We start from the raw sequence: 24,550 nt of genomic DNA, 5'->3' as shown, positions 1-24,550 counted from the left end.
AGCATTTGAGGCTTAGTGAATATCTCTTGGATTCTTTAATCGGAATCTTCGTGGTATAGGCAGGACCTGATGGTGGCATTCAAGAGAATCCGGAAGGTCTAAACCTTGTCTGTGGTATTCTGAGTAGGATTCAATGACTGAATGACTGTGACGTGCTTCAAACCTGTAACTTACTGGGCGTTAGTGACAGACGCAAAAGAATCACTGGATTCTATTCCAGTAGGGGAGGGAACCACACCGGTGATTGGCAGCACTGTGACAGAGTGTGTGCATTAGCTTTCACTGCGAGGATGGGAGGTAGCTGCTGACAACAGTGAGACCCTACACGAGCTTGCCATGGAAAGGAGTAAGAAGGATTGGATGAAGACAGTAGGAAAGCAGAGAGACGGAAGGGAAGGCATCTTCATACGCTTATCTGAAGTTCCTACCAATGAATTACATAAGTATCACTATCTTTATCTTTTATGTTATTTTCGTTCATCACCATATACATTTGAGTTTGCCTGACTAAGATTTACAAGATGACCATAGCTTGCTTCAATACTAACAATCTCCGTGGGATCGACCCTTACTCGCGTAAGGTTTATTACTTGGACGACCCAGTGCACTTGCTGGTTAGTTGTGCGAAGTTGTGTAATGCCATGGTATTGAGCCACCAAGTTCTTGGAGCCATTACCGGGGATTATGAGAGTTGTGAAAAAGTATAGTTCACAATTTCGCGCACCAAGTTTTTGGCGCCGTTGCCGGGGATTGTTTAGGCTGGACAACTGACGGTTCATCTTGTTGCTTAGATTAGGTATTTTTTTTCTCAGAGCTCTTAAGAATGAATTCTAGTGTTTCAAGGTGATGTTCTTATCATCACCAAAGCTGATTGATCTTCATCAATTTAGCTCTTGAATGCAATGTCCTGCTGAAGCTTGGCCGGCCATGTCTAATTTCTTTAGACTAAAGCTTTAGACTAACATTGCATGATTCCTGGAATTCTCATTAAGAACTTTGATACCTTTATTTTCTTTTTCTACATAATTTTCGAAAAATCCAAAAAAAAATTATAAAATCATAAAATCCAAAAATATTTCTTTTTTGAGTCTAGAGTCTCATCTTAAGTTTAGTGTCAATTGCATGTTTCTATTCTTATTGCATTCATGCATGTGTCCTCATTGATCTTCAAGTTGTTCTTGATGATTTCCTTGTTCTGATCTTTGAATTCTATTGACTTGAGTGTTTTGTGTGTCTCATATGCATTTTCGTTTTGTTAGTGTCAGTAGTATACAAACTGCTAAGTTTGGTGTCTTGCATGCATTGTCATTTGATTCTTGTTGCATTTTGGTTTGTCCTTATTATTAAAAATCCAAAAATATTTTTAATTTGTGTCTTTTCAAGTCAATAATACAGAGAATTGAAGATTCAGAACATACAGCAGAGGAATTGCACAGAAAAAGCTGGGCGTTCAAAACGCCCAGTGAAGAAGGACAGACTGGCGTTTAAACGCCAGCCAGGGTACCTGGTTGGGCGTTTAACGCCCAAAAGGGTAGCATTTTGGGCGTTAAACGCCAGAATGTATACCATTCTGGGCGTTTAACGCCAGGATGGCTAGGGGAGGAAGATTTTGTTTTCAAATCAGATTTTTTCTAAGTTTTCAAAATCTTTTCAAAATCAAATCTTTTTCAAATCAATTTTCAATCAAATCTTTTTCAAAATTAACTCCTTTCCTTTTTCAAAGATACTTACTATCAATTAATGATTTGATTCAACATTTCAAGTATGTTGCCTTTTCTGTTGAGAAAGGTTTAATGATTGAATCATATCTTTTCTTGTTAGTCAAGTTTTTAATTTTCAAATCAAATCTTTTTAAAATTGTTTTCAAATCATATCTTTTTAATCATATTTTTTTTTCAAAATAAGCTTTCAATCAAATCTTTTTGATTTCTAATTTCAAAATCTTTTTCAAAAATCACTTGATTTCTTTTCCATTTTCATTTTCGAAAATTAAGTGATGTTTTTCAAAAATGTTTTCAAATTTCCCACTTAATTTTCGAAAATCACTTCCCTCCTTCTCACATCCTTCAATTTATGGACTAACACTATCCCTTAAGGCAAAATTCGAACTCTATCTTCTTTGTTAAGTTCGAATTTTCCACTTCTGTCTTCTACTCTTCTTTTCCTCTGACACCTAAAGGAATCTCTATACTGTGACATAGAGGATTCCACATTTTCTTGTTCTCCTCTCTATCTTATGAGCAGGAGCAAGGACAAAGGCATTCTTGTTGAGGCTGATCCTGAACCTGAAAGGACCTTGAAGAGAAAGCTAAGAGAAGCCAAAGCACAACTCTCTTTAGAGCACCTGACCGAATTCTTCAAGGAAGAAGAACACATGGCAGCCGAAAACAACAACAATACCAACAATGCAAGGAAGGTGCTGGGTGACTTTACTGCACCTACTCCCGACTTCTATGGGAGAAGCATCTCTATCCCTCCCATTGGAGCAAACAAGTTTGAGCTTAAGCCTCAATTAGTTTCTCTAATGCAACAGAATTGCAAGTTCCATGGACTTCCAATGGAAGATCCTCATCAGTTTTTAGCTGAGTTCTTGCAAATCTGTGACACAGTCAAGACTAATGGGGTTGACCCTGAGGTCTACAGACTGATGCTATTCCCTTTTGCTGTAAGAGACAGAGCTAGAACATGGTTGGATTCTCAACCTAAAGAAAGCCTGGACTCTTGGGAAAAGCTAGTCAATGCCTTCTTGGCAAAGTTCTTTCCACCTCAAAAATTGAGTAAGCTTAGAGTGGAAGTCCAAACCTTCAGACAGAAGGAAGGAGAATCCCTCTATGAAGCTTGGGAAAGATACAAACAATTGATCAGAAAGTGTCCCACTGATATGCTTTCTGAATGGAGCATCATAGGTATTTTCTATGATGGTCTCTCTGAACTGTCCAAGATGTCCTTGGATAGCTCTTCTGGAGGATCTCTTCATCTGAAGAAGACGCCTACTAAAGCTCAAGAACTGATTGAAATGGTTGCAAATAACCAATTCATGTACACTTCTGAAGGAAATCCTGTGAACAATGGGACTAGTCAGAAGAAAGGAGTTCTTGAGATTGACACTCTGAATGCCATTTTGGCTCAGAATAAAATATTGACTCAACAAGTCAATATGATTTCTCAAAGTCTGTCTGGAATGCAAAATGCACCAAGCAGTACTAAGGAAGCTTCATCTGAAGAAGAAGCTTATGATCCTGAGAACCCTTCAATAGAAGAGGTGAATTACATGGGAGAACCCTATGGAAACACCTACAATCCTTCATGGAGGAATCATCCAAATCTTTCATGGAAGGATCCACAGAGACCTCAACAAGGTTTCAACAATAATAATGGTGGAAGGAACAGGTTTAGCAATAGCAAGCCTTTTCCATCATCTTCTCAGCAACAGACAGAGAGTTCTAAGCAGAATACCTCTGACTTAGCAACTATGGTCTCTGATCTGATCAAAACCACTCAAAGTTTCATGACTGAAACTAGGTCCTCCATCAGAAATCTGGAAGGACAAGTGGGTCAGCTGAGCAAGAAAATTACTGAACTCCCTCCAAGTACTCTTCCAAGCAATACAGAAGAAAATCCAAAAGGAGAGTGCAAAGCCATTAACATGGCCGAATTCTGGGAGGAAGAAGAGGCAGTGAACGCCACTGAGGAAGACCTCACTGAACGTCCACTGACCTCCAATGAGTTCCCCAATGAGGAACCTTGGGAATCTGAGGCTCAAACTGAGACCATAGAGATTCCATTGGACTTACTCCTGCCATTCATGAGCTCTGATGAGTATTTTTCCTCTGAAGAGGATGAGTATGTCACTGAAGAGCAAGTTGCTAAATACCTTGGAGCAATCATGAAGCTAAATGACAAGTTATTTGGAAATGAGACTTGGGAGGATGAATCCCCTTTGCTCACCAAAGAACTGAATGACTTGTCTAGGCAGAAACTACCTCAAAAGAGGCAAGATCCTGGGAAGTTTTCTATACCTTGTACCATAGGCACCATGACCTTCAAAAAGGCCTTGTGTGACTTAGGGTCAAGTGTAAACCTCATGCCCTTCTCTGTAATGGAGAAGTTAGGAATTTCAGAGGTGCAAGCTGCAAAAATCTCACTAGAGATGGCAGACAACTCAAGAAAACAAGCCTATGGACTTGTAGAGGATGTTCTTGTTAAAATTGAAGACCATTACATCCCTGCTGATTTCATAGTCCTAGAGACTGGGAAGTGCATGGATGAATCCATCATCCTTGGCAGACCCTTCCTGGCCACAGCAAAGGCTGTGATTGATGTTGATAGAGGAGAGTTGATCATTCAAGTGAATGAAGAATCCTTGGTGTTTAAGGCCCAAGGATATCCCTCTGTCATCATGGAGAGGAAGCATGAAGAGCTTCTCTCAAAACAGAGCCAAACAGAGCCCCTACAGTCAAACTCTAAGTTTGGTGTTGGGAGGCCACAACCAAACTCTAAGTTTGGTGTTGAACCCCCACATTCAAACTCTAAGTTTGGTGTTGGGAGGTTCCAACACGGTTCTGAGCATTTATGAGGCTCCATGAGAGTCCTCTGTCAAGCTAGTGACACTAAAGAAGCGCTTGTTGGGAGGCAACCCAATGTTTTATAATTAATTATTTTCTTTTGTTATTTTATCTTTTTTGTAGGTTGATGATCATAAGAAGTCACAAAAATAATGAAAAAAGCAAAAACAGAATGAAAAATAGGAAGAAAAACAGCACACCCTGGAGGAAGATGCTGCTGGCGTTCAAACGCCAGTAAGCCTAGCAGTTGGGCGTTTAACGCCCAGTCTGGCACCATTCTGGGCGTTTAACGCCAGAAAGGGGCACCAGACTGGCGTTAAACGCCAGGAAAGGGCAAGAACCTGGCGTTAAACGCCAGGAATGGGCACCAGCCCGGCGTTTAACGCCAGAAATGGCTCAAAACGTGGATTTTGATGCCATTTGGTGCAGGGATGCCTTTTCCTTGACACTACAGGATCTGTGGACCCCACAGGACCCTACCATCACTCTCTCTCTTCTTCCCCCATTCACCAATCACCTCAACACCTCTTCCCCAAAAACCCCTCACCTATCAAATCCTACCCTTCTCTTCACCACTCACATCCATCCTTCATAAATCCCCACCAACCTCACCCTTCAAATTCAAACCACTTTCCCTCCCAAACCCACCCATAATGGCCGAACCTTTACCCCCCTCTCTCCTATATATACCCTTCTTCAACCCTTCCTTTTTAAACAACCTAAACACCACTTTTCCCCCTCTTTGGCCGAACACACCACCATCTCCCTCTTCCTCATTTCTTCTTCTTCTACTCTCTTCTTTCTTCTTTTGCTCGAGGACGAGCAAACATTTTAAGTTTGGTGTGGTAAAAGCGTTGCTTTTTCGTTTTTCCATAACCTTTATGGCATCCAAGGCCGGAGAAACCTCTAGAAAGAGGAAAGGGAAGGCAAAGGCTTCCACCTCCGAGTCATGGGAGATGGATAGATTCCTCTCAAGGGTGCATCAAGTCCACTTCTATGAAGTTGTGGCCTTGAAGAAGGTGATCCCCGAGGTCCCTTTTTCACTCAAAAAGGGTGAATATCCGGAGATCCGACATGAGATCCGAAGAAGAGGTTGGGAAGTTCTTACCAACCCCATTCAACAAGTCGGAATCTTGATGGTTCAAGAGTTCTATGCCAATGCATGGATCACCAAGAACCATGACCAAAGTGTGAACCCGAATCCAAAGAATTATCTCACTATGGTTCGGGGGAAATACTTGGATTTTAGTCCGGAGAGTGTGAGGGTAGCGTTCAACTTGCCTATGATGCAAGGAGATGAACATCCTTACACTAGAAGGGTCAACTTTGATCAAAGGTTGGACCAAGTCCTCACAGTCATATGTGAAGAGGGCGCACAATGGAAGCAAGATTCAAGGGGAAAGCCGGTCCAATTGAGAAGGCATGACCTCAAGCCCGTGGCTAGAGGATGGTTAGAGTTCATACAACGCTCAATCATTCCCACTAGCAACCGGTCCGAAGTTACCATAGATCGGGCTATCATGATCCATAGCATCATGATTGGAGAAGAAATAGAGGTTCATGAGGTCATAGCCCAAGAACTCTATAAAGTGGCGGACAAGACCTCCACCTTGGCAAGGTTAGCCTTCTCTCATCTCATTTGTCACCTCTGTTATTCAGTTGGAGTTGACATAGAGGGAGACATCCCCATTGATGAGGACAAACCCATCACCAAGAAAAGGATGGAGTACACAAGAGATCCCACTCATCATGAGATCCCTGAGATTCCTCAAGGGATGAATTTTCCTCCACAAAACTATTGGGAGCAACTAAACACCTCCCTAGGAGAGTTAAGTTCCAACATGGGACAACTAAGGGTGGAGCATCAAGAACACTCCATCATCCTTCATGAGATTAGAGAAGATCAAAGAATCATGAGGGAGGAGCAACAAAGACAAGGAAGAGACATTGAGGAGCTCAAGCACTCCATAGGATCTTCAAGAGCAAGGAAGAGCCGCCATCACTAAGGTGGACCCGTTCCTTGATTTCCTTGTTATCTATTCTTCTGTTTTTCGAATTTTATGCTTATGTTTATCCATGTTTGTGTCTTGTGATCATTAGTGTCTTAGTGTCTATGCCTTAAAGTTATGAATGTCCTATGAATCCATCACCTTTCTTGAATAAAAATGTGCTTAATTGAAAAAGAAAAAGAAGTGCATGAATTTTGAATTTTATAACAGTTTAATTATTTTGATGTGGTGGCAATAATTTTGTTCTCTGAATGTATGCTTAAACAGTGCATGTGTATCTTGAATTTGTGGTTCATGAATGTTGGCTCTTGAAAGAATGATGAAAAAGGAGACATGTTACTGAGGATCTGAAAAATCATAAAAATGATTCTTGAAGCAAGAAAAAGCTATTCAAAAAAAAAAAAAAAAGAGAAAAATCGAAAAAAAAAAAGAAAAAAAGAGAAAGAAAACGAAAAGAAATAGAGAAATAAGAGTTGTGATCCAAGGCAAATAAGAGTGTGCTTAAGAACCCTGGACACCTCTAATTGGGGACTTTAGCAAAGCTGAGTCACAATCTGAAAAGGTTCACCCAATTATGTGTCTGTGGCATGTATGTATCCGGTGGTAATACTGGAAGACAGAGTGCTTTGGGCCACGGCCAAGACTCATAAAGTAGCTGTGTTCAAGAATCATCATACTTTACTAGGAGAATCATTAACACTATCTGGATTCTGAGTTCCTAAAGAAGCCAATCATTCTGAATTTCAAAGGAGAGAGTGAGATGCCAAAACTGTTCAGAGGCAAAAAGTTAAAAGCCCCGCTCATCTAATTAATACTGATCTTCATAGATGTTTTTGGAATTCATTGCATATTCTCTTCTTTTTATCTTATTTGATTTTCAGTTGCTTGGGGACAAGCAACAATTTAAGTTTGGTGTTGTGATGAGCGGATAATTTGTATACTTTTTGGCATTGTTTTTAGTATGTTTTTGATATGATATAGTTAGTTTTTGGTATATTTTTATTAGTTTTTAGTTAAAATTCACTTTTCTGGACTTTACTATGAGTTTGTGTGTTTTTCTGTGATTTCAGGTAATTTCTGGCTGAAATTGAGGGACCTGAGCAAAAATCTGATTCTGAGACCAAAAAGGACTGCAGATGCTGTTGGATTCTGACCTCCCTGCACTCGAAGTGGATTTTCTGGAGCTACAGAAGCCCAATTGGCGCGCTCTCAACGGCTTTGGAAAGTAGACATCCTGGGCTTTCCAGCAATATATGATAGTCCATACGTTGCCCAAGATTTGATGGCCCAAACCGGCGTTCAAAGTCACCTCAGGAAATCCCAGCGTTAAACGCTGGAACTGGCACCCAAATGGGAGTTAAACGCCCAAACTGGCACTAAAGCTGGCGTTTAACTCCAAGAAGAGTCTCTGCACGAAATTTGCTTCATTGCTCAGCCCAAGCACACACCAAGTGGGCCCGGAAGTGGATTTTTATGTCATTTACTCATTTCTGTACACCTTAGGTTACTAGTTTTCTATAAGTAGGACCTTTGAATCTTTGAATCTTTGAGTCTTTGGATCTTTATATCTTTTGATTACTTTAGATCTTAGATCATTGGGAGGCTGGCCATTCGGCCATGCCTAGACCTTATGCTTATGTATTTTCAACGGTGGAGTTTCTACACACCATAGATTAAGGTGTGGAGCTCTGCTGTACCTCGAGTATTAATGCAATTACTATTGTTCTTCCATTCAATTCCTCTTGTTCTTGTTCCAAGATATCACTTGTTCTTCAACTTGATGAAGGTGATGATTGACGCCCATCACTATTCTCACCCATGAACAAAGTGACTGACAACCACTCTTGTACTACAAGCATTTGAGGCTTAGTGAATATCTCTTGGATTCTTTAATCGGAATCTTCGTGGTATAGGCAGGACCTGATGGCGGCATTCAAGAGAATCCGGAAGGTCTAAACCTTGTCTGTGGTATTCTGAGTAGGATTCAATGACTGAATGACTGTGACGTGCTTCAAACCTGTAACTTACTGGGCGTTAGTGACAGACGCAAAAGAATCACTGGATTCTATTCCAGTAGGGGAGGGAACCACACCGGTGATTGGCAGCACTGTGACAGAGTGTGTGCATTAGCTTTCACTGCGAGGATGGGAGGTAGCTGCTGACAACAGTGAGACCCTACACGAGCTTGCCATGGAAAGGAGTAAGAAGGATTGGATGAAGACAGTAGGAAAGCAGAGAGACGGAAGGGAAGGCATCTTCATACGCTTATCTGAAGTTCCTACCAATGAATTACATAAGTATCACTATCTTTATCTTTTATGTTATTTTCGTTCATCACCATATACATTTGAGTTTGCCTGACTAAGATTTACAAGATGACCATAGCTTGCTTCAATACTAACAATCTCCGTGGGATCGACCCTTACTCGCGTAAGGTTTATTACTTGGACGACCCAGTGCACTTGCTGGTTAGTTGTGCGAAGTTGTGTAATGCCATGGTATTGAGCCACCAAGTTCTTGGAGCCATTACCGGGGATTATGAGAGTTGTGAAAAAGTATAGTTCACAATTTCGCGCACCATCCATCATACTTAACAAACTTCCATTCTTCATATTCCACCGGAGTCCCTTGGCACATACGAGAGAATCTGAACAGCTCCTCAAACTTGTCAGTATACTTAGATACGAACATAGTACCCTGCTTCAGCTGTAACAATTCAAGCTCCTTGGTCGTCCTAGCAAAAGTCAGAAAGTACTTCTTATAGAACTCCTCTTGAAAGACATCCCAGGTGATATAATCATCGCCCTGCTGATTATTCCCGGTCCTAAAATGCCGGGTAACGACATCGATGTTCATTTGGAGCCCTTGGTGGATGAGTTGAAGCAACTCTGGGATGGCGTTGAAACTTATGATGCTAATAAGGGGACCACTTTCAAGATGCGTGTGGCGCTAATGTGGACTTTTAGCGATTTTCCAGGGTTAGAATTTATCTGGGTGGAACACTTACAGTGGGCTAGCTGTCCCACGTGTAACGTGGACGCTGAGGCTCAACGACTAACATTCAGTCGAAAATGGTGTTACACGGGGCATCGCTGCTTCTTGAATTAAGGTCATAAATATAGACTAGACCGGAGTAGATTTGACAGACAAGTTGAAAGCAGAGATCCACCGAAGAAATATTCTGAAACAGATGTCTTAAGGCAGTAGTGTAACATATAAATATCGTTTGGGAAGAACTCAACTTTGACAGCCAAAAGAAGATGCATTGGTAAAGTTACAGATCAAGATGACTTATATTGAAAAAAGAGGAGTGTGTTCTTTGAACTCCCGTACTGGAAGGACCACATGTTACGTCATAACCTTAACGTGATGCATATAGAGAAAAATATTTGTGACAATATGGTCTTCACTATCTTAAATGATAGCGTCAAATCAAAAGATAATCTTAAAGCTCGCAAAGATTTACAAAGCATGGGCATAAGGCCTGAATTATGGCCAGACGAAGGTGGTAAATATCCTTCAGCAATCTTCACAATGTCGAATCCACAGAAGGATGTATTCCTAAAGACTCTACAGAACGTGATCTTTTCAGATGGTTACTCGAGCAATATTGCTCGTTGTGTTGACATCAGGCAGCGCAAGTTGTATGGGTTGAAAAGTCATGAATGCCACATTCTAATGGAACAATTACTTCCAATTTTAGGGAAGAATGCATTGCCAAGTCCGGTATAGACTATGATTGCGAATCCGTCCTTTTTTTCCAAGAACTCTGTGGAAAAGCTGTAAACCTTATGCAGCTTGGCGCTCTTCAGAATTATGTTGTGCAAACTCTGTGTTAGATGGAAATGATTTTTTCTCCATCCTTCTTCACTGTCATGGTTCACCTTACGGTGCATCTTGTTGATGAACTAAAACTTGGTGGCCCAGTACATTATCGGTGGATGTATCCAATAGAAAGGTTAGCTTGCTACTAAACGTATTTAAGACATTTTTTTCAATTTTGTTACGTATATACTAAGCGTTATGTCGTATTCATGTAAAACATACTTAGGACAATTGAAGCAATACGTGCGTAACAGGGCACAAGCAAAAGGCTCAATTGCGGAGGGCTATTTATTTGAGCAGATTTTGACATTTTGCTCCAAATATTTGGATAATATTGAGACTAGAATCAACCGACCAGTGCGAGTTGACGATCGACCTATTGATATTACAAACAATACAGGATGTACTATGCTCCCATAAATTGGAAAAGCTTCAGGGGCTGTATCACATTTTGTACTGACCCAAATGGAAAGAGATCAGGCACATCGTCATGTGCTAGTCAATTGCGAGGTCGTCACTCCATTTATTGAGTAAGTATGCACATGTAATCATTAAGCACGATTATAACCAATTTCAAGCACTTAGTCATTGGACTAATTTCTTGTTATGTCGTAAAGTACATTTAGGGCAGAAACCAAGCAAAAATTATGGGATCAAACAAGGTCACAATCTAAGATAGACCGTGTTTTGCATGTAGAATTTCCTTGCCGGTTCAAGCGTGAGGTTCGTAGAAACTTAACCTGACCAACTTATTTGTGCCCTAGAACTATAAATTATAAATTCCAATTTTTATATGAACAAACTCTAATTTATTGTGCTAGGTTCCAATGGATAGTACTGTACATTCGAAAGAAATGAAGTTGCTGGCACGTGGTCCCATGCTTTAGGCAAGACATTTTGGGGCGTACAACGTCAATGGGTACAAGTTTAGAACTATCACAAAGGAAGACGGGCTGAAAACACAAAATAGTGGAGTTTATGTCTCATCTAATACAAGAAATTATGCAGCATGCGTGACAACAGAGTGGCTGTTGGTAGTGTTCCATATTATGAAAAAATTGTGGACATAATCGAACTGAACTACAGCTGCCATTTCACAGTGGTTTTGTTCAAATGTATTTGAGCTGATACAACTACGAGTAGAGGAATCTAACAAGACCATCTGGGCTTTACCAGCGTTAATTTCACTCGTCCAATTCACACCGATGATCGAGAAGAGGATGAACTGTACATATTGGCATCAGAAGCTCATCTCGTGTACTATGTACGTGATGAAGTAGATCAAGAATGGAGTGTAATGGTTCATGTAAAACCACGAGACTTGTATGACATGGGAGGAGAGAATGAAGATGTTGAAGCTGCTTTTTCTCCACAGCCCGGGTTGAACATGTCAGCAGCAGGTGACATCAGTGATTTACATTTAACAAGGGATGATGATATAGAAGACCCAGTAGCAGATGTTTCTGATAACATCGATTATGTGGCATAGTGAAAATACGGCAAAACATGTACATCATTTTTAGAGTATCTGTGTGTGTTTGATAAGTTTAATAGTGTTTATGATGTACGCAGTTTGCTGGTTACATTACTATCTGTGTTTTTGTATTTGAATTAAGTTTTCATTTTAAGTTGATTTTCATGAATACCACCTGTTCCTCATTTTTTCCAACGATTTTTGCTTTTAAAAGTTAGTTTTCAAGGCTTTATTGTTCTCATCATCATTGTTATTGTTCTTAACCTCCAATAAAGAAAATTATGATATCGAGTAAATTATCTTGAATTACGATATTGTTATCATTGACAAATATATTTAATATAAAATGATGTTGTAACAGGAGTAATGAAAATGGAGGATTTCTCATCATGCTGTGCAGGCACAACATTCGCTAACGAAATGGCTATGGCCTCTCCATTCTCTTCATTGGAACATGCAATTACGGTTACCAGAGACATATGGTACCGTAAGTTGAATGTTAGGTCTTGGTTGGAGGCCATATCAGGACGATCTTGTTCTAATGAATACTTGGAAACGGTGAATGAAGCTACTGTGCAGGTCTGTTCATTAGCCATACCCTTAAACACTTGAGTTAAACATTATTTGATTAATAAGTATTTTACTTTGATATATGCGTACAACATTTAACCAATGATAGTTGTTACGTTCATGCTAAAATTTCTAGGAACTTCATGAATGGGGATCAAGGTACGAGGAGAAATTAGGCTATGTTTTTGTGACATTTGTAGCTGGTAGGACATCTGAAGACATACTTGCTGAATTAAAGGTTAGAAATAAATTTTCTAGCATAGAAAGTGAATTACAGAGACACAATACGCTTTACAAAAAAAGACCATCAACGATACATTTTATTATGGTGCAGATGCGCTTTAATAACTCGCATGGTATTGAGTTGGAGATTACTTCAACAGAGAAATTGAAGTATATAGAATGTGCTATTAGAGAACTTCTTTCCAAGAAATCTATCCAAACTACCGACAAAGGAGATGGTAATAGTTAATTTTGTATTTGTTAATTTTGAAAGTCCTCTTTCCATAATTCTGCAATTTTTTCCTTAATAATAAGTAATGACCTGGAAGTTATCAGTATCTTTTAAGTAGATTTATATTCAGTGTCAGCTGAATATTCAGGCGAAATAGTTGTTGACACTCTAGATGGAGTAGACACTGATTCAGAAGACGATTAGATGCTATCTCCTCCAGTGGATATGACATCTCCAGGGATGTTGAGCTCAATAAGGTTCCAGAATACAATGAAACTTTAAACACCCAACATAGAGAAGATGTCGTAGGTGCTGCAAAAAGGGGTTTCGATCTGAAAAAGTTGCCATGGTTTGGAGATGACTTATTAGATCCGTTATCACGTCATTGCAGTGGATTTCTGAAATAGTATTTCTGGCCAGGTCAATACGATGTTGATGAGAAATTTTGACTCAAAACTTGTTTGTCTACTTTAGTAATTCTGATTTTTATGCTCTATTGAACTTTGTTGAGTTTATGAATTCGGACGTTCACTTGATTTTTATGTTACCATTTATGGTTGAATACAAACTCAAAATGGCTGATAGTACAAGAGAAAACATGATTCGTAAATTTGTTTTTAGTTATTCATTTATAAATATTTTTTTAATTAATAAATTATTATTTATGTAACACAAAAATGAAATTTTATTTAATGCATTAAGTTGCAGTATTTGAAACATGTTTTTTCAGTCAAAAAAATAGCGAGAACTAGAATAGCTTTAAGAAGGAAATAATGTTTATACAAAAAAAATTCAGCGGTTGGAAAAAAACCGCTGCAAAATGAGATTATTTGGTTACGTCTCCTAAAATCGCCACAAGAACCGCTACCAAATGGGTACATTTCGCAGCGGTTACCGAAAAACTGCTGCAAAATGAGATCATTTGGTAGCGTCTCCTAAACCTCCATAAGAACCACTGGCAAATTCTATTTAGCAACGGTTGAAGAAAACCGCTGCTAAATATACGCCGCTATCTGCCGATTTTCTTGTAGTGCTATAAATTAAAAAAGAGCTAGACTTTAACCATCATAATGAAATTCTGATTTAGTCTTTGATGTTCAAAGGTTGGTTTTGGTTTATACTTTTTCTACTAAACCTTTTCCTTTGCCACTCCATGGGTTATAAAACCATGAGGTCAATTAACCAAAAGAGTAATGATATTTGCATACCAAAAAAAATTATTTGTGGACACATTTACTTCAATCTAATGGTGAAAAAAATATAACAAATAGAACATTAGAATGAGAATCTTACTAAAATGTACGAGTAATAGACTAGGCCTTTATACAGGGTATAAAAATCAGGTTGTTGAAAGAACGCTCAAAATTGACCTATAATCACTACAAGAAACCATTGATTTTGTTATGCTTTTAAAGCATAGCAAAAAACTACCAAAAGCGTAGCAATAGCTTTTGGCCATGCTTTTTAAGCTACTAGCATGCTTTTGAAAGGATCACATCTGCAAGCGTGCCAGTTATTCTATCACCACGCTTTTGGTGACTGACGGAGGAAAAATGTCGGTAAAGATTTTCACAAAAATATCACGTTGCAAGTATAGTTCTAAACTGACAATTAAACCTCAATCAATATTTAAATTGTTTGTCACTTAAGCAAACCCAATAAAATTAACCGAAGTATTTAAACCTCGGGTCGTCTCTTAAGGAATTGCAGGGAAGTGTTTATTATTGGTTATGATAAAAGTATATTTTTGAGTTTTGTGAAAAAAGACAAGTAACGTAAATAACAAGGAAATAAAATAACAACTAAGAAAAGTTCTAACAAGGATTAAGAATTGGAATTCCTATCCTTATTATCATCATCAATTGTGATGATAATTGCCTTTTGCTCTCACTTAGTTAACCTCTAACAATGAAGGAAAGTCAAATGAGCAAAATCAACTTAATTTCATAAGTCCTAATCAAAGACTAGATTTAGTGAAGCCTAAGCTAACTAGCAATTTTCAATCACCAATCAACAAAAGAATTTTGATAACTCAAGAGTCTCTAATTGATCAATCCGAGTTAAGAACATAAAAATCTAATTTAAAATCTAACCAAGCATTTTATCAAACACTTGGAAGGTACAAAATAAAGGCATAGAAAAGTAACAAGGAATATTAAGTCTAAACACCCAATTGAAACAAATTAACAATGACAACTGAAGAAAGCAATAACAATATGAATATATAAATTGCATTAACAAATATCCAAAGCATCAAGAGTGCATAAACATAAGGATAACAAAGTGAAGGAAATAACAAGTAGAATTGAAGAACAAAGGTGCTAGAACAATAACTTGCAAGGAATTGTAAATAAAAGCGAAGAAAATTGGAGTAGAAATCCTAAAACCTAGAGAGAGGAGGGAGCCTCTCTCTCTAGAAAACTACATCTAAACCTAACTAATGTGAATGAAAGTATAAATAAATGATGGATTCCCCTTTCCAGCTTCACTTTGCAGCCTCTAATCAGTATTTTCGGGCCTGAAACTAGGTCAAAAGTAGCCTAGAAATCGCCCCGAGCGGTTTCTGTAATTGCAGCACGTGAAGCTCTGTCACGCGTACGCATTAGTTACACGTACAAGTCACTAAACAAAATCCTGGTCACGCATATGCGTCATTTACGCATGCGCGTCGCTCGTCTCCTGCACCAGTCACGCGTGCGCATCGTCCACCCGTGCGCATCGCTACCAGCTTCTCAAAACTTCAACTTCTTGTGTTCCTTCCACTTTTGCATGCTTCCTTTCCATCTTCTAAGCCATTCCTGCCCTAGAAAACCTAAAATCACTTAACAAACATATTACGGCATCAAATGGTAATAAAGGAGAATTAAAAATTAACAATTTTAAGGCCTAGGAAGCATGTTCTCAATCATAGCACAAAGTTAGGAAGGAAAATGTAAAACATGTGAATTCTATGAATAAGTATGAGAATAATGAATAAAATCCACTCAATTCAGTACAAAATAAACCATAAAATAGTGGCTCATCATTGACCTATCGCCACGCTTTAATTTTTGCATTGCTTTTATAGTTGCCACGCTTAAAAGTATGGCTGTATGTGCCAAATATAGCCCTCTTTTAAAGCATGCCAATAGCGAGAGATATGGCTACGCTTTTAAAGTATACAAATAGTGAGAAATATATTTACACTTTTAAAGCGTGGCTATTGATTACTATTGTAGAATATGGCCACTCTTTTAAAGCGTGGCTATACGTTTATTCAGTAACCTATTTTTTTTTAATCTTTGTAGTAAAACCTTACAAAACTCATAGATGATTTTAAAATTTAGACAATGATAAGTAATTTTAAACCAACTAATCCAACTTTCATAAACTTGTCACAAAAAAAATGTGTTTGATCACATGACATTTTCTAAAAAATACCAAAAATCAAAGTCATAACAACTACCCATGAATTCCTAATACATGAATTATAATTCCAACAACTATTACATTATCTACTTTTTTTACATACTTCATTACAAAATATAAAATTTCATGATTACTGATCTTGATTTATTATTGTTGTATATAATCATTTTGTTGCTACTGAAGAGGAGCAGAGTCCAACATAGTAAGGTACTGAGTCTTGGCTTCTCCTTTAATGTTGACTTCAATGTCATAGTCAGCCAATGCATCTGAGCTTGATATGTTTGCAGATATTTCAGCTTCCATCTCCACATCTCTCTTTGAATCTGATGATGATGATGATGATGCACCTTCACCACCAACATTATTGCTATTTAAATCTTAGTTTTCAACATCAGAACTAGCAACATTGTGTGATGCTGATGAGTTTACTACTGCTTCAGATTGTGGCATCATCATTCTTTGCATGATTTCATTTGGGGTCCCACCACCTTCAACAACAACAACAACAACCACTCCTAATAAAAAGTATAATGAATTAGTGATTACATTATATTATATCAAAACTATATCACTATTCATTTAGTAAACTACTTTAGTACCTCTTGATCTCTCAAATCCCATATGCACATATCTCTCAATTTTAGAATAGGTATCCTGTCTTTATTTTTTTTCTTTTCTTTGAATCAATATAATCCTTCATGATAACAACAGTTGTTACATATTAATAAGACTAAGTGATGAGCGGATAATTTGTACGCTTTTTGGCATTGTTTTTAGTATGTTTTTAGTATGATCTAGTTAGTTTTTAGTATTTTTTTATTAGTTTTTAGTTAAAATTCACTTTTCTGGACTTTACTATGAGTTTGTGTGTTTTTCTGTGATTTCAGGTATTTTCTGGCTAAAATTGAGGGACATGAGCAAAAATCTGATTCAGAGACTAAAAAGGACTGCATATGCTGTTGGATTCTGACCTCCCTGCACTCGAAGTGGATTTTCTGGAGCTACAGAAGCCCAATTGGCACGCTCTCAACGGCGTTGAAAAGTAGACATCCGGGGCTTTCCAGCAATATATGATAGTCCATACTTTGCCCAAGATTTGATGGCCCAAACCGGCGTTCAAAGTTACCCTCAGAAATCCCAGCGTTAAACGCCGGAACTGGCACCAAAATGGGAGTTAAACGCCCAAACTGGCATAAAAGCTGGCGTTTAACTCTAAGAAGAGTCTCTACATGAAAATGCTTCAATGCTCAGCCCAAGCACACACCAAGTGGGCCCGGAAGTGGATTTTTATGTCATTTACTCATCTCTGTACACCCTAGGCTACTAGTTTTCTATAAGTAGGACATTATACTATTGTATTTTCATCTTGGTTCTTCTGGTTCCCTATTTGGGACCGAAGCCAATGATCACTCTTGTTCTTATGTATTTTCAACGGTGGAGTTTCTACACACCATAGATTAAGGTGTGGAGCTCTGCTGTACCTCGAGTATTAATTCAATTACTATTGTTCTTCTATTCAATTCCGCTTGTTCTTGTTCTAAGATATCACTTGTTCTTCAACTTGATGAATGTGATGATCCGTGACACTCATCATCATTCTCACCTATGAACGTGTGACTGACAACCACCTCCGTTCTACCTTCGATTGGGTGAATATCTCTTGGATTCCTGATACACGATGCATGGTTGATCGCCTGACAACCGAGTGCTCGCCTGACAAACGAGCCAGCCATTCCGTGAGATCAGAGTCTTCATGGTATAGGCTAGAACTGATGGCGGCATTCAAGAGAATCCGGAAGGTCTAACCTTGTCTGTGGTATTCTGAGTATAATTCAATGATTGAATGACTGTGACGTGCTTCAAACTCCTGAGGGCGGGGCGTTAGTGACAGACGCAAAAGAATCACTGGATTCTATTCCGGCCTGATCGAGAACCGACAGATGGATAGCCGTGCCGTGACAGGGTGCGTTGAACATTTCCACTGAGAGGATGGGAGGTAGCCACTGACAACGGTGAAACCCTTGCTTAAGCTTGCCATGGAAAGGAGTAAGAAGGATTGGATGAAGACAGTAGGAAAGCAGAGAGACGGAAGGGAAGGCATCTTCATACACTTATCTGAAATTCCTACCAATGAATTACATAAGTATCTCTATCTTTATCTTTATGTTTTATGCGTTTATCACCATACCCATTTGAGTTTGCCTGACTAAGATTTACAAGGTGACCATAGCTTGCTTCATACCAACAATCTCTGTGGGATCGACCCTTACTCGCGTAAGGTTTATTACTTGGACGACCCAGTACACTTGCTGGTTAGTTGTGCGAAGTTGTAGTGATCACAATTTCGTCCACCACTAAGACATGGTGTAATTAGTTAGTAAGTAGTAGTAATTAACCTGTAAATTAAAATTGATCTCAGGTTTTATGAGATCATCTAATGCTTTGTCACTATCATTTTCATTTCTTCTAAGTGCTTCAGCTACAACCTCCTTCTCAAAACTGCCACAATTGAAATTAGCAACAGCAAATTTTAAGAAAACAAAGCTAAAAATGAATGATAATTTTTTGACCTAATAGAGACTAATTCATCCAATTTCAGAAGATCAACAGGTTTCTTCAGAGGTGTAACCCCATACTAGCCTGACAGATCCACAAACATAAATAGAAAGAATTGATACAAGTTTATAGTACTAAATAATAATTATAATAATAATAAAGATCAAGTTAAGTGTAAGTGTAAGTGTAAGTTTAACCAACCAAATCTCATTCCTTCTTTAGATATCTTCCATCTACTTTTGCCACTTCTTGGCCTTTTCCTCAAGAAGAAATGGCTCCCCTAACATTTTGATTGGTCATTCACAATGTTCGCTTTGCATTAACCTCTTAGAAGCACATTTGTATAACAGCTGATAAAGTTCCATCAGACACTTGTAGCTGCAATATAATCAAACAAGTAAGCCAATATATGTTCAAATTCTCAATTCTAATTATAAACTCATCTCAAGTCCCACTAGGCCTTTTTCATACCCGAGAAAATTTTTCTTTTGCAGAAGTCGATGCTACTCTTGCTTTTTCAAAATGTCCACTATGATAAGCCACCACTCCCTCAGAAGCTCCCATCTCAAATGCCTATATATACAAACTCATACACATTAATAGTCTTCTCTAAGGAGTGATGAGCGGATAATTTATACACTTTTTGGCATTGGTTTTAGGTAATTTTTAGTATGATTTAGTTAGTTTTTAGTATATAATTATTAGTTTTTATGAAAAAATTACATTTCTGGACTTTACTATGAGTTTGTGTGTTTTTCTATGATTTCAGGTATTTTATGGCTAAAATTGAGGGACCTGAGCAAAAATCTGATTCAGAGGCTGAAAAAGGACTGAAGATGCTGTTGGATTCTGACCTCCCTACACTCGAAGTGGATTTTCTGGAGCTACAGAAGCCCAATTGGCGCGCTCTCAATTTCTTGGAAAGTAGACATCTTGGGATTTCCAGCAATGTATAATAGTTCATACTTTTCCCGAGATTTGATGGCCCAAATTGGCGTCAAAACACCGATCAGAGACCCTTTACTGGCGTTAAACGCCAGAACTGGCATAAAAGCTGGAGTTAAACGCCCAAACTGGCACCAGAGCTGGCATTTAACTCCAAGAGAAGTTTATGCACATGAAAGCTTCAATGCTCAACCCAAGCACACACCAAGTGGGCCCCGGAAGTGGATTTCTGCATCATTTACTTATTTCTGTAAACCCTATGTTACTAGTTCACTATAAATAGGACCTTTTACTATTGTATTTTTATCTTTTGATCATCTTTGATCTCGGAATCAGGTCTTTGAACCCTTTCTCGATTGTTTCATGTTATTTGGGAGGCATGGCTGAACCTTCATCACTTATGTATTTTCAACGGTGGAGTTTCTACACCTCACAGATTAAGGTGTGGAGTGGTGCTGTTCCTCATGAATTAATGCAATTACTACTGTTCTTCTATTCAATTCAAGCTTTTTCTTATTCTAAGATATTCACTCGCACTTTAACTTGAAGAATGTGATGATCCGTTACACTCATCATCATTCTCCCTTATGAACGCGTGCTTGACAATCACTTCCGTTCTACATGCTATAGCTTGAGTGTGTATCTCTTGGCTTCCTGGTTCACGATGCATGGTTGCCTCTCCTGACAACAGAGCCTTCCATTCCGTGTGATCAGAGTCCTCGTGGTATAGGCTAGAATCAAATGGGCAGCATTCTTAAGATCTAGAAAGTCTAAACCTTGTCTGTAGTATTCTGAGTAGGATCTGGGATGGGATTACTGTGATGTGATTCAAACTCGCGACTGTGGAGCGCAGTAACAGTGCGCAAAAGGATCAATGGATCTTATTCTGACACGATCGAGAACCGATAGCTGATTAGCCATGTGGGAAACCATAGAGGACCATTTTCACTAAGAGGATGGATGGTAGCCATTGACAACGGTGATCCACCTACATACAGCTTGCCATGGAAAGGAGTATAAATGATTGGATGAAGGCAATAGGAAAGAAGAGGCTCAGAGGGAACAAAGCATCTTCATACGCTTATCTGAAATTCCTACCAATGAATTGCATAAGTATTTCTATCATATTTTATGTTCTATTTCATTCTTTTAATTATCAAAACCTTATAACCATTTGAATCTGCCTGTCTGAGATTTACAAGATGACCATAGCTTACTTCAAGCTGACAATCTCTGTGGGATCGACTCTTACTCACGTAAGGTATTACTTGGACGACCCAGTGCACTTGCTGGTCAGCTGTACGAAGATGTGTATCACGATTTCGTGTACCAAGTTTTTGGCACCGTTGCCAGGGATTGTTCGAGTTTGGACAACTGACGATTCATCTTGTTGCTTAGATTAGGTAATTTTTTTTATTTTGTTCTACAGAATTTTTAAGAACAAACTCTAGAGTTTCAGATGATGCTTTTAACATCACAAGAGCTAGTTGATTCCCATCAATTTGGCTTTTGTATGTAATGTCATGCTGAAGCTTGGCTGGCCATGTCTAATCTTTTTTTAGACTGAAATTTTAGACTAACATTGCATGATTCCTGGAATTCGTATTAAAAATTTTGAGTTTCTTATTTTCTTTTTTAAAATAATTTTCGAAAAAACAAAAAAAAATTAAATTTATAAAATCATAAAAAAACCAAAAATTTTATGTTTCTTGTTTGAGCCTAGTGTCAATTTTTAAGTTTGGTGTCAATTTCATGTCTTTATTTTTCTTGCATTTTTCAAAAACTCATGTCTTTCTTATTGGCATTGTTGTTATTTTTGGCTGCCATGTCTTTTTCTTTTTCAAAAATTTCTATCAGGTCTTATCCAGAGAGTTGTGCTTTAGCTTCTCTTAGCTTCCTCTTCAAAGTCCTTTTAGGTTCAGGAACAGTTTCAACAAGAATGCCTTTATCTTTGTTCCTACTCATATGAAAGAGAAGAAAACAAAGAAAGTATGGAATCCTCTATGTCACAGTATAGAGATTCCTTGGTGTGTCAGAGGAAAAGGAGAATAGAAGGATGAGGTAGATAAAGAAGAATTCGATCATATAAAGAGGGGAGAGGGTTCGAATTATTAAAAGAGGAGGAGTGCTAGTGATTAAATCGAAGGAGATGAGAGACGAAATTTTTGAAAATTTTTAAATAAAATAAAATTAGAGTTTAAAACAATTAATTAATAAAAAAGATTTTTGAACAAGTTGTTAATGGTTTTCAAAAATTAGAGAGAGAGTAGTGGTTAGATGGTTTTGAAAAAGATGAGAATTAGTGAAAAGATTTGAAAATCAAACTTTGAAAAGATAGGAAGTTAGAAATGATTTTTTTGAAATCAAAATTTGAAAAAGATATGATTTGAAAAAGATTTAATTGAAAAAGATATGTTTGAAAAGATATGATTGAAAAACAAATTTTTAAAAGAGATTTGATTTTTAAAAATTTGATGACTTGACTAACAAGAAATTAAAAGATATGATTCTAAAATTCAAATATTGCACATTCCTTAACAAGAAAGTAACAAACTTGAAATTTTTGAATCACAACATTAATTGTTAGCAAGGATTTTTGAAAATATTAAAAGAAAAATGAAAAAGATTTGATTTTGAAAAAGATATAATTGATATGATTAGATATGAAAAAGAAAAGATTTTGAAAAATCAGTTTTAAAACTTGAAAAATTGAAAAAGATATGATTTGAAAGCAAAATTTCCTCCTTGGTTCTATCCTGGCATTTCCATTCTGGCGTTTAACGCCCACTTGTCTACCTTTTTGGGCGTTAAACGCCCAGCCAGGTACCCTGGCTGGCGTTTAAATGGCAGAATTCCTTCTTCATTGGGCATTTTGAACGCCCAGCTTTTTCTCTGTGATTCCTCTGCTGTATGTTCTGAATCTTCAATTCTCTGTATTATTAACTTGAAAAGACATAATTTTTTTGAAAATTTTTAGAAAAGAAAAAACATGCAAGACACCAAACTTAGAAATTTTCATGCTAGAGACACTAACAATTTGAGAATGCATATGAAAAACAACAAAAGACACAAAACAGGAGAATATAAAGATCATAGCAAGGAAGATCATCAAGAATAACTTGAAGATCAATGAAGAACACCATGCATGAGTTTTCAAAAAATGCAAGAAAAATAGAAACATGCAATTGACACCAAACATAAAAATTGACACTAGACCCAAACAAGAAGCACAAAATTTTTGGTTTTTTTATGATTTTATAAATTATTTTCTTTTTTTTTCGAAAATTATTTTGAAAAAGAAAATAAGAAACTCAAAATTTTTAATAAGAATTCCAGGAATCATGCAATGTTAGTCTAAAGCTTCAGTCTAAAAAGATTAGACATGGCTACCCAAGCTTCAGCAAGAAATTACATACAACAGCCAAACTGATGGGAATCAACTAGCTCCTGTGATGATAAAAATATCATCTGAAACTCTAGAATTCGTTCTTAAAAATTCTGAAGAACAAAATAAAAAAATACCTAATCTAAGCAACAAGATGAGCCGTCAGTTGTCCAAACTCGAACAATCCCTGGCAACGGCGCCAAAAACTTGCTACACGAAATCGTGATACACAACTCCGTGCAGCTGACCAGTAAGTGCACTGGGTCGTCCAAGTAATACCTTACGTGAGTAAGGGTCGATCCCACAGAGATTGTTGGCTTGAAGAAAGCTATGGTCATCTTGTAAATCTTAGTTAGGCATATTCAAATGGTTATGGGGTTTTGATAACTAAAAGAATGAAATAGAACATAAAATAGGATAGGAATACTTATGCAATTCATTGTTGGAAATTTCAGATAAGCGTATTAAGATGCTTTGTTCCCTCTGAGCCTCTACATTCCTATTGCCTTCATCCAATCATTCATACTCCTTTCCATGGCAAGTTGTATGTAGGTGGATCACTGTTGTCAATGGCTACCATCCATCCTCTCAGTGAAAATGGTCCTCTACGGTTTCCCGCATGGCTAATCATCTGTCGGTTCTCGATTATGTCGGAATAAGATCCATTGATCATTTTGCACACTGTCACTGCGCCCAACACTCGCGAGTTTGAAGCTCGTCACAATCATTCCATCCCAGATCCTACTCAAAATACCACAGACAAGGTTTAGACTTTCCTGATCTCAAGAATGCTGCCCATGTGATTCTAGCTTATACCACGAAGACTCTGATCGCACGGAATGGAAGTTCTGTTGTCAGGAGAGGCAACCATGCGTCGTGAACTAGGAGGCCAAGAGATACACACTCAAGCTCTCGCAGATAGAACGGAGGTGGTTGTCAGGCACACATTCATAAGGGAGGATGATGATGAGTGTCACGGGTCATCACATCCATCAGATTGAAGTACGAGTGAATATCTTAGAACAAGAATATGCTTGAATTGAATAGAAAACAATAGTAATTGCATTGATTCATGAGGAACAGCAGAGCTCCACACCTTAATCTATGGGGTGCAGAAACTCTACTGTTGAAACTCCACCTTAATCTATTGGCTGAGCATTGAAGCTTTCACGTGCATAGGCTTTTCTTGGAGTTAAACGCCAGCTTTAGTGCCAGTTTGGGCGTTTTACTCTAATTCTGGTGCCAGTTTGGGCCATCAAATCGCCAGCAAAGTATGGACTATTATACATTGCTGGAAAGCCCAAGATTTCTACTTTCCAAAGCAATTGAGAGCGCGCCAATTGGGCTTCTGTAGCTCTA

At 38.0% G+C, this 24,550-nt stretch overlaps 1 protein-coding gene, 1 non-coding gene and 1 pseudogene across 2 annotated transcripts; 1 reads left to right on the top strand and 2 right to left on the bottom strand.

Annotated features, from left to right (window-relative positions):
• Positions 1-2,779: 2,779 nt before the first annotated feature.
• LOC112798981 (small nucleolar RNA R71) lies at positions 2,780-2,887 on the bottom strand. The gene has a single exon (XR_003200573.1). It is a non-coding gene; the product is annotated as a small nucleolar RNA R71 (small nucleolar RNA).
• A 9,352-nt stretch (positions 2,888-12,239) lies between these two features.
• LOC112795003 (uric acid degradation bifunctional protein TTL-like) lies at positions 12,240-13,101 on the top strand. Its single transcript, XM_025836959.1, has 4 exons — positions 12,240-12,452; positions 12,580-12,681; positions 12,778-12,904; positions 13,028-13,101. The coding sequence occupies exons 1-4, from the start codon at positions 12,240-12,242 to the stop codon at positions 13,099-13,101; spliced, it is 516 nt and encodes a 171-aa protein (XP_025692744.1).
• A 3,378-nt stretch (positions 13,102-16,479) lies between these two features.
• Positions 16,480-24,550, bottom strand: part of LOC112795002 (uncharacterized) — a 38,957-nt pseudogene continuing 30,886 nt past the window's right edge.

The sequence above is a fragment of the Arachis hypogaea genome, chromosome 4 (assembly GCF_003086295.3).
Source record: "Arachis hypogaea cultivar Tifrunner chromosome 4, arahy.Tifrunner.gnm2.J5K5, whole genome shotgun sequence".
NCBI classification, from domain to species: Eukaryota; Viridiplantae; Streptophyta; class Magnoliopsida; order Fabales; family Fabaceae; genus Arachis; species Arachis hypogaea.
This window is presented reverse-complemented; position numbering and strand designations above follow the sequence as displayed.

What these genes read in the sequence shown, in the direction of transcription:
- LOC112795003 (XM_025836959.1), top strand. Translation starts at nt 12,240, where the DNA reads ATGAAAATGGAGGATTTCTCATCATGCTGTGCAGGCACAACATTCGCT. An exon ending in ACATACTTGCTGAATTAAAG is followed by an intron (nt 12,682 to 12,777) that starts GTTAGAAATAAA and finishes ATTATGGTGCAG; the next exon opens with ATGCGCTTTAATAACTCGCA. An exon ending in AACTACCGACAAAGGAGATG is followed by an intron (nt 12,905 to 13,027) that starts GTAATAGTTAAT and finishes ATTTATATTCAG; the next exon opens with TGTCAGCTGAATATTCAGGC.